General features: G+C 45.3%; 1 protein-coding gene across 2 annotated transcripts in view; it reads left to right on the top strand.

The window, feature by feature from the left end:
* The first annotated feature begins 2,368 nt into the window (after positions 1 to 2,368).
* Positions 2,369 to 16,289, top strand: part of ELO1 (Paxneb protein-like protein) — a 57,617-nt gene continuing 43,696 nt past the window's right edge. The window contains exons 1-5 of one of the 2 annotated variants that reach the window (XM_087663563.1): positions 2,369 to 2,547; positions 2,650 to 2,795; positions 3,236 to 3,467; positions 3,567 to 3,672; positions 3,784 to 3,940. In XM_087663563.1, coding sequence (XP_087519689.1) covers positions 2,662 to 2,795; positions 3,236 to 3,467; positions 3,567 to 3,672; positions 3,784 to 3,940 — 629 coding nt within the window. In that variant the 5' untranslated portion in view covers positions 2,369 to 2,547; positions 2,650 to 2,661. Of the gene's footprint in view, positions 2,548 to 2,597; positions 2,796 to 3,235; positions 3,468 to 3,566; positions 3,673 to 3,783; positions 3,941 to 16,289 lie in introns of those variants that run through there. The other variant, XM_087663564.1, reaches the window with a different exon arrangement.

The raw sequence follows: 16,289 nt of genomic DNA, 5'->3' as shown, positions 1-16,289 counted from the left end.
CTTATCTAATCAACTAATTGAATAAACTAACTAAACTAAATAACTAAATAAACTAACTAAATAAAATAAACTAAATAACTAAACTAAATAAACAACCAAAACTAACTAAACTAGCTAACCACAAATCTAACCAAACCAACTAACAACCTATTTAACTAACTAACTTACTATATTTAACTAACTAACTTACTATTTAAACCAATAAATACATCAAAACAAATTTACAACCTCAGAGAGAGAGAGAGAGAGAGAGAGAGAGTAAACCATACCAAGCAAACCAACCTCTCTCTCTCTCTCTCTACTAAAACTAGAACAAACTAACTAACCCTAAACTATATCTAAAGTAACTAATACACAATCTAAAGTAACTACTAACTTACTATTTAACTTATCTAATCAACTAACTAAATAAACTAACTAACTAAATAAAATAACCAAAACTAACTAAATAACTAATTAAATAACTGACAAAACTAACTAAACAACCAAAACTAACTAAATAACTATATAAAATAACTAAATAAACTAACTAAACTAACTAATCACAAACAACCAAAACTAAACTCTCTCTCTCTCTCTCTCTCTCTCTCAAGTAAGTAACACATATATAACTAACTAACTAACTTACTATATTTCACCGGTGGTTATTTAACTAACTAACTTACTATTTAACTTATCTAATCAACTAACTAAATAAACTAACTAACTAAATAAAATAACTAAATAACTAATTAAATAACTAACTAAACTAACCAAACAATCAAAACTAACCAAATAACTAAATAAACTAACTAACCACAAGCAACCAAAACTAAACTCTCTCTCTCTCTCTCTCTCTCTCTCTCTCTCTTAAGTAACTAACACATATATAAACTAAAACAAAAAAACAAACTAACCCTAAACTATATCTAAAGTAACTAACACACAATCTAACGTAACTACTAACTTACTATTTAACTGATCTAATCAACTAACTAAATAAACTAACTAAACTAAATAACCACAAACAACCAAAACTAACTAAATAACTAAATAAACTAACTAAGCTAAATAAACAACCAAAACTAACTAAATAACTAAACTAACTAAACTCTGAGCTTAATGCCTCTTTGTGAGCAACAATGCAAATGTGAACAATGGTCTTCTTAGCACACATGGAAATGCAACAATGCAAATGTGAACTGAAAATTAGTGAGCCTAATGAATTAGATTTTCACTCGTGGTTATTTCATGAACACAAATTTTTTTTCTCAAGTAAACTAACTCAAGCAACTAACTAACTCAAGTATAACTGTCTCAAATATAACTAACTCAAGTAAACTAACTCACTCAAATAAATGCAGGCAGGAGAAAGTGGACAGAAGTATATTTACTTTACTTCTCTCTCTCTCTCTCTCTCTCTCACGACGGACGTCAGAGAGAGAGAGAGAGAAGCACGCACCAAAAAATATATCGCAACCAGAGCACCTTCGAAATGTCTGTGGCTTGATGCTAGCCTCTAAACATAAAAAATCTTGCTATAACACAACAATAGGAAATGTTTTTCCCAACTCCATCACGAGAGAGAGAGAGAGAGAGAGAGAGAGAGAGAGAGAGAGAGAGAGAGAGAGAGAGAGAGAGAGAGAAGTAAACACGCTTCTCTCTCTCTCTCTGACATTCGTCAGAGAGAGACTCTCTATAATGTCTGTGAGAGAGAGAGAGAGAGAGAGAGAGACGTGTCGTCAGAGAGAAGCACGAGAAGTATATTATATGTGACTTCGAAGCTAAAGATGTGGAGTTGAAGCAACTGAAGACGTGTGAAGCTGAGCTGAAGCGTGGAACTGAAGATGAGAGAGAGAGAGAGAGAGAGAGAGAGAGAGAGAGAGAGAGAGAGAGAGAGAGAGAGAGAGAGAGGACTGACCTGTTGCTTACTACCTGCTATTGCTGCTTGCTGGCCTGCCTCCTCCTGTCCCGTGAGAGTGAGAGTGAGAGAAGAAGAGAAGGTGGTGGAAGGAGACCACGTTTCCTTCTTTCTGCCCCCAATCATGTGACATAAATGGTCACTTACATTTCCTTCTGCTCTCAATCATGTGACATAAATGGTCACTTTGGTTTGGTTTGGAAGCTAGGTTCGGGAGCACTGTAGTGGTTCGACACTTTCCCGAACCTGTAGCTCAAATAATAATGTAGTATAGATGAAAGGCTCACAAAAGAGTGATAATGAGGGGCCAATAGAGTGACACTCAAGAATGCATTGTTAAATTATATAACTCAAGATTAAATTTATATATATAATATGAAAAAGAATTATATGATAAAGTTGAGTGCGGGAGTGTCACTTTGTTGATCCCTTTGGGGCATATAGCTTTACAAGAGGGCGTTAAGGAGCCTTCGGAGGTAGCTGTCGTTGAAGCAGCGACCTTGGAGGGTGACCAGGCAGGAGTGCGGACCTGGTGTCCTTGAAGTGGCAACCAACCAGGCAGCAGTGGTGGCCTCGACGTGACCAAAGCGGCGACCAACTGGGCGAGCCTTGAAGTTGTGAGTGGGCGGGTGACCAGCGCTCTTGTAGTGAGCATCTTCACCTGGTCTAAAACCTTCGAAATTAAAGACATAAGAAAGTCTAAAAGAATCTCACAGGCTTGTGTAATATGCATTCTGTCTGGTACGTAGCTCTAGCTAGCCATGGCATCGAGGGGACGCAGTACCATCTTCACCAGAAAAGGGTCATCCTCAGCGGCCCCTCTCGCTCCAGGCGTCGTGAAACCCGGTCCTCATGGCACGTCCCTGGTGTCCTCAGGCTTCTCTGATTTTGATCATATCCTATCATTTGTGACGAGAGTGTGTGTGTGTGTGTTCGCGCGCGCGCGTTTCCTGTTATTCATGATGAGAGAGAGAGAGAGAGAGAGAGAGAGAGAGAGAGAGAGAGTGTGTGTGTGTGTGTGTGTTTTAACAAGACAATTCAAGAACTGGTAGAAAAATTAGACTTGTAGGATATGAACAGTTTGAAGTTACATCAGACCATGAAATTTTGTTTCCGTTTTACATTTGGCCATAGAGACGAGACTCATATGCGTGCGTGCGTGTATGTGTGTGTATTCCTAACTTTGTACTTCATGGCGGGGTTTAGGCCTGTTACAGGATTCCAAATTGACAGGAGTTATACATTTTTTACTCTTATCACACATCTTTGTGAATCAAATTCTGCGTACTTGTACTTGTAACAAGGTACAGGAAGCTCCTTGACATTTTGCTTACAGATTTTGGGTGGGGGTCTACCAGTTGGAAGTCTGGTAATGATAATGGAAGACATAGATACTCCACACCATATGCTCCTCCTGAGGTATTTCATGGCTCAGGGTTTGGTTCACGGACAACCTCTTTTATTTGCCAGTTCTCTTGTCTCTCCAACTGCATTTTTAGGTACTTTACCAGGGCTCCACAACTCAACAGAAGGGCAAAAAGATGACCCAACATCGAAAACCTCAGAGGTGAATAACATCAGACCTACTGCTATTATTGATTTTGAGTCCTGTTTGCATTCAGAAAGGCTGGTCTCCATCCATGCTAATGATGAAAACATGCTACAGCTGGAGGGGTTGAGGATTGCATGGCAGTATCGCAAATATATTGACAATCAGCAATCTTTAGAGGATCGCAGGCAACGGCAGCAAGATTCAATCTCTCCATTGAAAGGTAACTGCCGACATGTCTTGTAATATTTTGTTCATGTAAGTCTTGAAGTGTTTTCATGTTATTTTGGGAGTCCTTTCATGGTTTCTTATAAAGCAAATTGTACTATTTTAGGTGTCAAGCAAGACTACTGCAACACTTTTGATTTGAGAAAACCATTGGAACGGCAGCTGCTGGCTTCTGCGAATGTTGAATGCATAAGTCTTTTTGCGGGAACAACTCTAGTGCAACTGCAAGAGCAATGCCAAAATTTCATTTCAAGAATATCAAGGTTGCTTCTCCTAGGGATAATCGCCCTCTGGATTGTTAGTTCTCCAAAGCTTTTAATATCTTAGTAGTATATAATATATAGTTTTTCTTTATTGCAATGTTTCTAGGACTAAGTTAAAAAAAAAAAAACTTACTGGTGCATGTGAAGTAACATACAGAAAATGGCACTAGGCAAAATAGAAGGATAAAGCTGAGTGATCCTGGAATCTCTCAAAGTGGTTTAGTGCACGAAGGGCCTCCATGATTATGAAGGAGGGGAAGGTGTAGATAGGGGGGAGGGAGCCACCCCTTTAGAAAGGTAACTGTGTTGATGAGTGTATGTCCAGCTCCATATCAGGGCATTGTGTGTTTAAAGTTTTGGTCCCAGATTTTTTGCCTACTCACAGATAGTCCATTTTAGGTCAGACAAATTATGCATTTCAGATCAGCCAGTTTTTACACTTTTGCCTATTTAAAGGTTCACTTTGTACACACTGCTTATGCATTTATCAGTATTTCATCTGGCTTTGGTGTTCATCTCATTCTCCTTCATTGACCACTCTTTCTTCGTGCACCTCTGATTTCTACATTGTACCAAAGCACAGTCTACATTCTCACCATTGAATATCATCATGGAAGGTGCAGCCATCTCTTCATAGTAGCATTGCAGTCCAAACACACGTTTCCTTGTGCCAAGAAATCCTTACAGGTGATTGTTTTGCTGGTGCAGCAATAATAGTTGGTGTGACTGGAGCAGTGCCCTCACAATGGAATTGCTCACACACTCAAGTGCCCTTAGCTAATGATGATCATCCCAATATAAGGAAAAGATGATGCAAGGAGAAGATGAAATACAACAACAATTCTTAAAGTACCAAGGGAAGGGGGGAGGAGAAGCGTCAAATGAAGAGGAGTGAAGTGTTTGTCTCAGTTGGAAACCTATGAAACGATTGACCTGTATGGTAGCTCCAAGGAAGGCTATAGCTTGGCCTTCTGTAGGGGAAGCCTCTATGTTGGTCCGAGAGGGTGAAGCTCAACCAAGGAAGTGTGAAGAAAACTGCTAGGGTTTGCACTGAGGACACATAGGGTATACGACCATGATAGAAACACAAAGAGACAGACACAGAGGGCAAAACTCAAACCCTAAACACAAAACTCAAACACAAGCAAAAGAAGGGAGAGAGAGAACACAACTCTGAAGTGAATGAATGCTATAAATAAATGTAAGAGTGTACAGTGTACTCAAGGGCAGAGCAATGCCAGATGTGACTTTCACCAGAGACGGATCCCAAGTCTGTGATCACTAGTCGGAGTGTAGGAGTGCTGAATAGTGAATGGCAGCAGGTTGGTCACCAGAATGCAGGAGTCTGGAGGTTGGAAACTGGTAAACGCAGCAGTGTATCATCGATCGGAGACTGGAAACTGCGCATAGTCTATTGTAAACAGCAGGCTGAAACAATGTCTAATGTGGCTGGTGATGACTGGATGATCAGATCGTAGTAGATGATGATGTCGCCAATAGCCGACGTCAGTATGGATGAAGGCGCCAGCAGTAGGAGCAAACACGGATGGAGTGGCAGCAGTCTCGAGGGTTGGACAGCCACGTGGGAGGAGGCTGATGGCTGAAATCTGCATGTGGAGTGAGAAACCTGCACAGACGGAATAAGGCTGAATGGGGGCAGCTTGTCTATTTATAGATGTGGAAGGGTGCCCCAGAAATTAGGGTTTCTACTAAACTCTCTCGTGTTAGAGATCACAGCCAGGCAGGCAGACAGGTTAGGCAAGACCAGTCAGACAGTGTGCAGTCGGACTGCACAGTCGGACTGCCACGTGGCAGTCCGACCCGTGCAGGCAGTTGGCTGCATTTAATGCAGCCGACAGGGTATTTCTGGCGCCCTATTTTTTGGCAGATTCTGGCTATAAATAGCCGACATCCCCAGCAGTCTCGTACACTTCTCTGCTCGCAGATTACAGATCGGTGACACGTGCAGATTCCGTCTTTGTTCGCAGATTTCAGACAGGAGACAGTGCAGACTGCAGCGGACTTCGAGGTGAACAGCAAGTTGCATCGTCGAGGTGGAGACACGCAGTCCAGCGCACTGCGCCCGTGTATATATCTGCATATCTTTGTATTCAGCACACTTTATACAGCAGATCTTCATCTTCCACTGTCTCTTTCTCTCTCTTCTCTCTCTTCTCTCTTTGCGTTCTCTCTCTCTCAGTCCTACGCTTCCGCACCGTTGCACTCTGACATGGTATCAGAGCAGTGTTAGAGGGCTGACTGAGCGCAGAATCAACCTGAAGAGGAGTTTCTATCGCGACACAAATTTGCGTTTTTTGCGTTAAGGGCAGACAGGAGGGCTACGCCTTGGAACAAGGCTGAAGCGAGTGTGGGCGCGCAGGAAAGGAGTCCAGGTGGTGGATTTGCTGCTGTTTACTGCTGTTTGACGCGGAGGAAGTTTGAGTTTTCTTGGCAGGCTGAGTTTTCACAGTCAGAGGGGGCTGCTTTTGTGTTTGTGAAGGCATTACAGGTGAAGATGTCTACAGAGATTGACTTGGAGTTCCAGTCGATTATGGACCGGAAGGTGCCTGTCTTACCGGCTCTTCCTGCAGATCAGAAGCTCGACGGCGACAACTACCGCATTTGGCACGTCATGATGTTGGCCATCCTTGAGTCCTATGATTTGGCGGAGCTAGTACAGGAGGAGATCGACCGGCCCTCGGTAAGAGATGAGTCCAAACTCTCTTCCGATGCTCGTGCGGAGTTGGCCAAGGCTCAGTCTCATTGGGATAAACTGAATGCCAGGATTCGTTCCTTTCTTTTTCTATCATGTACTACAGCCGTGATCGCTCACATCAAGCACTTGATGGTGGCTCGGGAGATATGGCTGGAGCTTGATCAGATGTACAATCGGATGACCCTTATGAAGCGGGTTTCTTTGGAGGTATAGATGCGGACCTTGTCCGTAAACAAGTCTTCTTCGCTGCGGGAGCACATTAATAAGCTAAGGCAGCTTCAGATGCAGGTTCAGAATGCGGGGAAGCCGATTTCCTCCGAAGACACGGCGATCACACTTTTGTCCCAGTTGCCGCCACGATTCGGTACATTTTACTCTGCCCTTATTGCTTCGGGGCGAGAGTCTACTCTTTGGTGGGAAGAGTTGTTTCTATGGTCTTGGACCAAGAGGAACAGTTAAAAGGGACAGAATGCTTCCAAGTCGGAGGCGCTGACAGGTCAAGCCTCTCAGAAGAAGGGGAAGGACCAAAAGAAGAAGAAGGGGGATAACAAGTCCAAGAAGGACAAGGAGAAGGACAAGGACAAAGACTCCACATGCCATATTTATGGAAAGACTGGCCATTGGAAGAAGGATTGCCCTGACAAAGACAATGACACCAACAAGAAGGATGCCAAGGATTCTGGAGCGGTGGCTGCACCCTCATCAGCTGCATTTCTTCATCTAGCTGTCATTGAGGACGCTTCACCGAATGCTTCTGATGCTGCGATGACGGCTCCCCAGGCTCGAGAGTGGATCGTTGATAGTGGTGCCTCCCGGCACATGACTCCTTCATCAGATGGTGTTGCCCAGTTGCGACCCTCGCGTGGGCAGATTCTCATTGGAGACAGCTCTTCAGTATCTATTGCAGGTCGGGGTAAGATGCAGCTTATTCCAGATGGACGAGGTGGTACCCATACCTCAGAGGTTTTGCATGTACCAGGCTTAGGGTACCATCTCCTGTCAGTTCATAAGCTTTGCTCCCTTGGCCTTTTGGTGGAGTTTGACAGTACTACGGTGCGAGTCCTTGATCGTGGATCGAGGAAGGTTCTATCATCCGGATATGAGGAGAACGGCATTTATAAATTAAAGTCTTCCACTGCCCTCTCTACTCTTCTTCTTATCTCTCAGTCACAGTCAGAGTTATGGCATGCTCGGTTTGGTCACCTGAACTATGATTATCTTCGGAGGGGGTCACGTGGACAGCTTGTTCGAGGGTTGCCAGATATAGTGGTGAGCCAGCAGCCATGTGTCTCCTGCATTCGGGGGAAGCAGCATAGGGATGCCATTCCCCACACACCTTCGCGGCGGTCTACTTCATCGATGGAGCTTGTCTCTACGGATCTATGTGGTCCTATGAGGAATGAGTTGTTGCGTGGGAGCTCGTACTTCATGTTGATCGTGGATGACTACAGCAGGATGATATGGGCCTACTTTTTGGCATTAAAGTCAGAAGCTTTCTCACACTTCAAGGATTGGCTTCTCTTTGAGGAGAACCGATCGGGCCGGAAGTTGAAGACCTTGCGATCCGACAAGGGCAGTGAATTTGTTTCTAATGAGTTTGCTCGGTTTTGTGCAGATAAAGGAATTCACCAGGAGTTTGCCAATACTAACACTCCTCAAGAAAATGGCATTTTTGAACGGAAGAACCGCAGTGTGATCGAGATGGCGCGCACCATGATAGAGCACCGACAGACCCCTCAGGTTCTGTGGGCCGAGGCTATGGCTACTGCAGTCCACATCCTTAATCGATCCCCTACTTCGGCTGTGGAAGGGATGACCCCGTTTGAGGCTTACTTTGGGACGAAGCCAGATGTTTCTTACTTCAGGGTCTTTGGGTGTGATGCCTATATTCACATTCCCAAGGCTCACCGTGATAAATTTGAAGCAGCTTCTCGAAGACAGGTATTTGTTGGCTACAGCTCCCAGTCCCAAGGCTATCGATTGTATGATCCCGTCAAGCGGGATGTGTACACTAGCCGCAATGTGCGGTTTGTGGAGGTTCCGGCTATCTCAACAGGCGAGGAGCATCCCGTTCTTGGAGATCCAGGGGAGAGTTGGGCTCCTTCTACAGTTCCACTGGAGCCCGTGCCTTTTGATTATGATTCTGTTTCTGACACAGAGTCTACTGTTCCACCGGTCACCCCTGAGGAGATACCACCGGTGGATATTTCAGAGTCTTTTGCTGATGGCGAGAGACGAGGGGAGGTTCGGCCTCCTCGCTGGGCCCGTAACACACTCCGTGATTCAGGGATCGAGGGGGTTCCTGAGGAGTGGGGACCGCAGGATGGTCCGCGGCGGTCACGTAGGCACCAGGCACATTCTATGGAGCTTGTTTGCTCTAACTATTGTTTGATGACCCGTGTTATGCAGGATCGAGAGCCCACCTCCGTGAAGGAGGCTTTACAGTCCGTACCATGGAAGAAAGCTATGGAAGCCGAGTTGGAGGCTATTAAGAGGAATGGCACTTGGTCACTCGTGCCCCGCCCCCCGCATAAGAAGGTGATTGGCGTCAAGTGGGTCTTCAAGACCAAATACCTTAGCGACGGTTCTTTGGATAGGCACAAGGCTCGCCTTGTTGCTAAAGGTTTTGCACAGCGCCCAGGGATTGACTGTCATGATACTTTTGCCCCCACAGCTCGTATGGCGACCATTAGAGCTGTTCTTGCTTTGGCTGGCCATAGGAGATGGCCTGTTTACCAGTTGGATGTGAAGTTGGCCTTCCTCAATGGCGATTTGAAGGAGGAGATCTATGTTGAGCAGCCTCCTGGCTTTGGATCCTCAGATGGGAAAGTCTACAGGTTGAAAAAGGCCTTGTATGGCCTCAAGAAGGCTCCTCGTGCATGGAACAAGAAGATTGATTCGTTCCTCCAGTCTCAGTTGGGATATCGGCGTTCCAAGGCCGATCCGCAGCTTTATGTTCACACTTCCGAGGATGGTTGTGTGCTTTTTGTCTTATATGTTGATGATTTGATTGTCACAGGTGATGATACACAACAGGTCCAAGAGACGAAGTCAGCTTTACATCGGACGTTCGAGATGACGGACTTGGGTCTACTCCATTTCTTTTTGGGCCATGAGATTTATTAGTCTCAAAGGGGGATCTTCATCTCTCAACACGATATGTACAGGAGCTCTTGGTGTCTTTTGAGATGGAGGATTGTCGGGCCCTTTCTACTCCTATGGATCCGAACTGGAAGGCCACTTCCCATTCAGCTTCTCCTTTGGCGGATGCTTCCCGCTATCGTCAATTGATTGGGTCCTTGATTTGGCTTCTCAACACTAGGGTTGATCTATGTTTTGCTGTTGGGCTCTTGGCAGGGTTCATGAGTGAACCTAAGACGATGCATTGGCAGGTTGCTCAGAGAATACTTCGGTATTTGAGGGGACGTCTGATTTAGGGATTCATTACCCCGCAGGGACAGATGGTTTAGATCTTGTACTTGCAGGTTGGAGCGACTCGGATTGGGCCGGTGATGTGGACCACAGGCGGTCTACTACAGGTTACTGTTTTACCTTGGGTGCAGGTGTTATCTCATGGAGTAGCAAGAAGCAGCCCACGGTAGCCCTTTCGTCTACTGAGGCGGAGTATTGGGCCGCGTCTTCCACCACATGTGAGGCTGTGTGGCTTCGGAGATCATTGAAGGAGCCTGGGTGCCCCCAGACTCGTCCTACTTTGCTGCAATGTGACAATGAGAGTTGCATTGCCTTGGCACGGAACCCTGTTTTTCATGCCCGGACGAAGCACATAGAGATCCAGTACCACTTCATCAGAGAGAAGCTTCTGGATGAGACGATCACTGTGGAGTACTGCGAGACGGAGGACAATCTTGCGGATTTGTTTACGAAGGCACTTCCCCAGGCTCTACTTCGGAGACATTCCAGATCCCTCAGGCTTCTGCCCTGCCCAGGCTCTGAGAGGGGGGTGTTAGAGATCATAGCCAGGCAGGCAGGCAGGTTAGGCAGGACCAGTCGGACAGTGCGCAGTCGGACTGCACAGTCGGACTGCCACGTGGCAGTCCGACCTGCGCAGGCAGTCGGCTGCATTTAATGCAGCCGACAGGGTATTTCTGGCGCCCTATTTTTTGGCAGATTCTAGCTATAAATAGCCGACATCCCCAGCAGTCTCCTACACTTCTCTGCTCGCAGATTACAGACCGGTGACACGCGCAGATTCCGTCTCTGTTTGCAGATTTCAGACAGGAGACAGTGCAGATTGCAGCGGACTTCGAGGTGAACAGCAGGTTGCATCGTCGAGGTGGAGACACGCAGTCCAGCGCACTGCGCCCGTGTATATATCTGCATATCTTTGTATTCAGCACACTTTATACAGCAGATCTTCATCTTCCACTGTCTCTCTCTCTCTTCTCTCTCTGCGTTCTCTCTCTCTCAGTCCTACGCTTCCGCACCGCTACACTCTGACATCTCGAACCGCTCCCCGTTTTAGGGTTTCCATTGAACTCTCTTGAACCGCTCCTTGTTTTAGGATTTCCACTGAACTCTCTCGAACCGTTCCCCGTTTTGGGGTTTTACTCTAAAAGAGTATTTTTAAGTGTGTTTTGGGGCTGTTTAAGAGGCTAATCAGCAAGTAATACATGTTTTAGCTCAACACCCCCTGTCAGGCCCAAAATTGAGCCGAAAGGTTAGACCAACCATTGTGATGTTTATTTACCCCAAGGCGTCGCATCCCAAAGCAGCCAGGCTATCGGACAAAGGGTGCACGTCGGCTACCCAGTGGCCTACCAAGACTATAGAGGTCATGGTTATCTTACCAAGGGAATCCAAGTAGTTACCTCAGAGAGGACAGGGCATCGGACGAAGGGTGCACGTCAATTGCTTAGTGGCCTACAAAGCCCTACAAAGGTGGATGGAACCACATGGAACTTTTTTTTTTTTGAATAAGTGAGGTAAATTTTATGTGATGCGGCCGATTGAGTAAAAGTGACCCAGAAGATGGGAGTAGGGAGGGTATATCCAACACATCACAAAACAGAACAAGCTAACCCATCCACTCAGGGTGTCGATGATGAGGAAAAATAGGTGATGAGGTATCCATGTGATGGAGGATGGTGGTGTGGTAACAATAGCCGCCAGTGGACACAGTTTAGGATCCGCTCAAGTGGTGCTTTGCACAATGAGATGCAAAGTATGCTACATGCTGAAGAATGCTCATGTAGTATGTGCCACTTGGACAGTGTGCCTCCTGGGGAAATTGTTCACTTGCCCAAGCGCCCTAGTACAAAGATGATGAAATCATGCAATGCAAAGGGTAAGGTACAACAGGGGGAAGAAGCTAATGTTGAAGACAAAGTGCTGAAGTTTGTAGAATACCAAGAAGGGTAGGAGCCCTCTCTCAACCGGGATGTAGATGCGGAAGAAGGAAGAGGAGCTTGATGTTGGTCTTTGGATGGTGCCGACCATAAGGAATGAAAGAAGAGGAAGTAGATGAAGTGGATGAAGCACCCCGCTAGAAGAGTAAGGTAGAAGTCACTGCCAGGATAGCATCGAGAGAGATGCTACACGATTTGCCTCGGGAGGAAAAACCGCCATGCTGGAAGAAGAGCAAGCACTCCTAGGATAATGAAATTGCATCCCTACGTCTCTAGCCCAGGTAGGACCAAAGCAATCTGTAAGTTCGCTCTGCATTGAAAGACAAAAACCCTGCAAAAGATGAGAATCTGCAAACACAGAGGTTAGTAGTGAGATGCTCCAAAGCAAAACATAATAGAAATGAAATCTAACTCAAAATAAATGCAATGAATGTGTATGTGTGTGAGTAAATGTAGCGGAAGTCAAAAGAATGGAAAAGCTAAGGACAATGAATCCTATGGGCCCGACTCTAAGAGTGCGAAAAATGAATGCTAGACTGACCTAGGATATCCGAAAGGACCTAGAGACATGCTAGTCTAAGAAGGTGGCTACCATCGCGTACGTCTAGTAGCAAGGCTCTACCAAGGGAACACGTGATGAGGTGGGAAGGAAGGTGAGATAGATGCATGAAGTGCAACGGGATCGGAACCTGTAGACCAATCGGCCAGTCCCTCAGGGGTAGTGAAAGAGATGGGTTGCTGTGGCTGTACTCGAGCCATATGTCCAGCAACAACGGCGGGTGTTGAAGGAGCAGATGAAGTAGGAGCGGAAGGCGTAGCCCCACTGGACTGTGCAGTCGCAGTGGTATGTAGAGGCTTTTTAGATGGAAGATCTTGGGCCTTGGAGCAACACTCCTTGTCCACATGGCTTGCTCTTTGGCAGTGTGTGCAAAACCGGTTTTTCTTAGGGAGTTGCTGCCACATAGGTCTAGATTCTTTGGTTCCATCTGAGGAAGAGAAGTCACCCTTTGATTGGCTTGCCTTCGCATCTTGCAAGTTCTTGCCACTGGTGGTTTTCCCTCCCGAAGAAGAGGCAACCAACCCCCTCTGCTCTGAATAAGGCTGTGATGAGGATTTCTTGTGGACTTGATCATGCAGCCTTGCGTAACGCAAGAACTGACACTTAAACTCGTAGAAGGTTGGCAGATGATGTGTTGAATGAAATTAAAGTACTTTTCGGGCAACTTATTCAAGAAGAATGTAACTTGATCATCATCTGACTTTGGAGAGCCAGTAGTGGCGAACTCGGCAAGTAACCGTCTCTATTCAACCAGCTTGACTTTCAGATCATCCCCTTTCTTAATAGAGAACTCTGGAAGCTTAAAGTTGAGATTGATGCGCCGACTACGATCACGAGCTGCATAGCGGTTGAGAAGGCGACTCCAAAGCTCTGATGCGAGCGGGAAGTGTTGCAATTGAGAGTGAAACTCAAGAAGCGATCCTTGCATCAACTCAACATTGGCTGTGGCATTGCGGGCTCTCCATTGACGGATGTAGTCAGGGTGAGCTAGTCGAGGGTTCGGCATAGGCTCTAGACCAATGTTGAGATCCCAAAGACCCTGAGACTCAAGCACTTGTTGCATGAAATTAGACTAAGTGGTGAAATTTAACCTGTTAAAATGTGTCTTATCCGTGAAGGTATTCTTGGCTGTTGCAATAGGAGTGGTAGTGCTCGGAGATGGATAGTGTGAAAAAGTGTAGTGTGGGTAGGATGGGGGAGTGAAGTACACTTGGGAATGGGCTCTAGAGTGCCCACCAAGCATGCGGATAGTGTGCAAGGTGGATCCATAGGTAAGGATGGGCTGACTAGGCATGGGCATGGTAGCCACATGAGGAACCCAAGGAGGTGGAATGGGAACACAGGAAGCAGAAGATGGGAATCCGTGTATAGGTGTAACCTAAGTAGAGTGTGAAGACGCACTATAAGCTGAGGATGGAAACCCCTGCGTATGAGTGGTCATGTGAGATGTGAAGCTGGGGATAGTGAGGGGGGTGCCCATCACAGTCAACCTAGGAGTTATGATTGTGCTCATTTGCTGAAAGGTGAGAGGCATTGTATTAAAGGGTGGCATTTTTCTTAATGAAGTACCATGATGCAAAGAGGTAGAGAATGGAGTGGAGAAGGAAAAGGTGCTAGGAGCGGAGATAAGATCCAACCCCTAGGGTGTGATGCAGATGTGGAGTGTAATCCAAGGTTTTGGAAAGATGATGAGAGGTGATCAAGGTGTGATATTGAAGAGGGTGGGATGAGAGGAAAGTGAGAAGTGTATGTGATATGCTCAAATGAAACAAAAGCTATAGATGTACATGAATTCCGTCTGCTTCGTGAGCCCCCTCTATTGAAGTTCACATACGCAATTCCATTCGGATCTTGTACCTCAAAAGAAGAAACAGGCGAGAGTTTTGATTCATGCAACACAAAAGAATTGTACAAACCTGACATTGGACCTGGTTGAGATGATGAAGATGGATTGCCAGATGATCCGAATGCCGTATGTCCTCCATGATCGGAGAGGTGGCCAGGCTCACCAACTAGTCCAGATGTGGTAGCAAAACTGGTAGGAGGGGTGTAAACATCACTGTACTTGTTACGATAGTAATCCTCAAAGTCCTCCTCTGTCATGTTAGTGAAATTTGGTGAAGGTGGAGTGTCCTTCTCACCGAGTCCATAATACCGTCTCAAGGCCTCCAATGATGGAGAAGCCTGATAAGACATCATAGGAATTGGAGCAGGTGTCTGGGACATTGTGATTCGGTTATGAGTCGTATTGTGTGCCTTGCACAAGGACTAGCTCTCCACAATATCTGCAGGATACTCTTTACAAGAGCACCAACTCTGATACCATGTGAAGAAAACTGCTAGGGTTTGCACTGAGGACATACAGAGTGTACGACCACGATAGAAACACAAAGAGACAGACATAGTCATAGAGGGCAAAACTCAAACCCTAAACACAAAACTCAAAACTCAAACATAGAAACTCAAACACAAATAGAAGAAGGGAGAGAGAGAACACAACTTTGAAGTGAATGAATGCTGTAAATGAATGTAAGAGTGTACAGTGTGCTCAAGGGTAGAGCAATGTCAGAGTGTGATTGTCTGATGACTCAGAAGAAGACGATGAAGCCAGAAAAAATAGTTTTCCTTTGTGAGCACGAGTGATCCGTTTCTCCTCCCAACCACGCCTAGATAAGTGCTGGTACCTCTCTCCCCGTTTCCTCTGCCAGCCGTCCACTTTTGGTGATTCCTACTATTCTTGGACTCTCTTACTCTCTAGGCTCCCCTTAACCCCGTTCGGGTGCCCAAGCCCGGACGGTCATCCTCGTGCCTGTTCCCCTAGATTTACCTTAATGTCACATTAAATATTTGTGACCTTAACGTTACATTAAATATCACTTTTAATGTCACATTAATGTCACATTTCCTTTCCCTTAAGAATCGGTTTCGTCCTCGAAAACAATACTTGGAAGATCTAACTGTAAATCGGGAAACCTTTTCTTTAAAGTACTTACTCGCTCCCATGTTGAGCTTTCTTCTGAACAATCTTTCCACTTAACCAAACATTCTTGATAAATAGTATTCCTTGTTCGTCGATTACGAACATTTAATATTCTTTCTGGTTCATGTGGATTAGATTGGTCATTGAACAACTCCTCAATGTCATCATTTAAGATTAGATTATCCAAATCACCAAGCTTCTTCCTTAATTTACTTACATGAAAAACTGGATGTATTTTACTACCAGGAGGTAGTTGGAGCTTGTAAGCCAATTCTCCCACCTTTTTAAGTATTATGAAAGGACCACAATACCTTGGTGAAAGCTTTGGACATTGTTCCTTTTTCATAGTTTTAGTTTGTTCAGGCACCTTAAGATAGACCAATTCTCCTTCTTCAAAGGAGATGTCTCTTCGGTGAGGATCTGCATATGCTCTAGCTCGATTTTGAGCTTTTTTAATATTTTCTTGAGCAAATTTTAACATGCTATTCATATCCTCCAAAAAGTCTTTAGCTGCCTGAACCTTTTCCTTATGCAGTCCTACTGCAAAAGGAGCTCTGGGCTGAAACCCATACATTAACATAAATGGACTATATCTAGTGGAAGAGTGCTTGGCACTGTTATATGCAAACTCTGCTATCGGTAAATACTCTTCCCAATTAGTTTGCCTTTTACTTACATATGCCCTAAGCATATCTTCAAGAATTTGGTTAACCCTTTCAGTTTGCCCA

Source organism: Lygodium microphyllum, chromosome 23 (assembly GCF_053477565.2).
Source record: "Lygodium microphyllum isolate KBCC chromosome 23, Lygodium_microphyllum_v1.1.10, whole genome shotgun sequence".
Lineage (NCBI taxonomy): Eukaryota > Viridiplantae > Streptophyta > Polypodiopsida > Schizaeales > Lygodiaceae > Lygodium > Lygodium microphyllum.
This window is presented reverse-complemented; position numbering and strand designations above follow the sequence as displayed.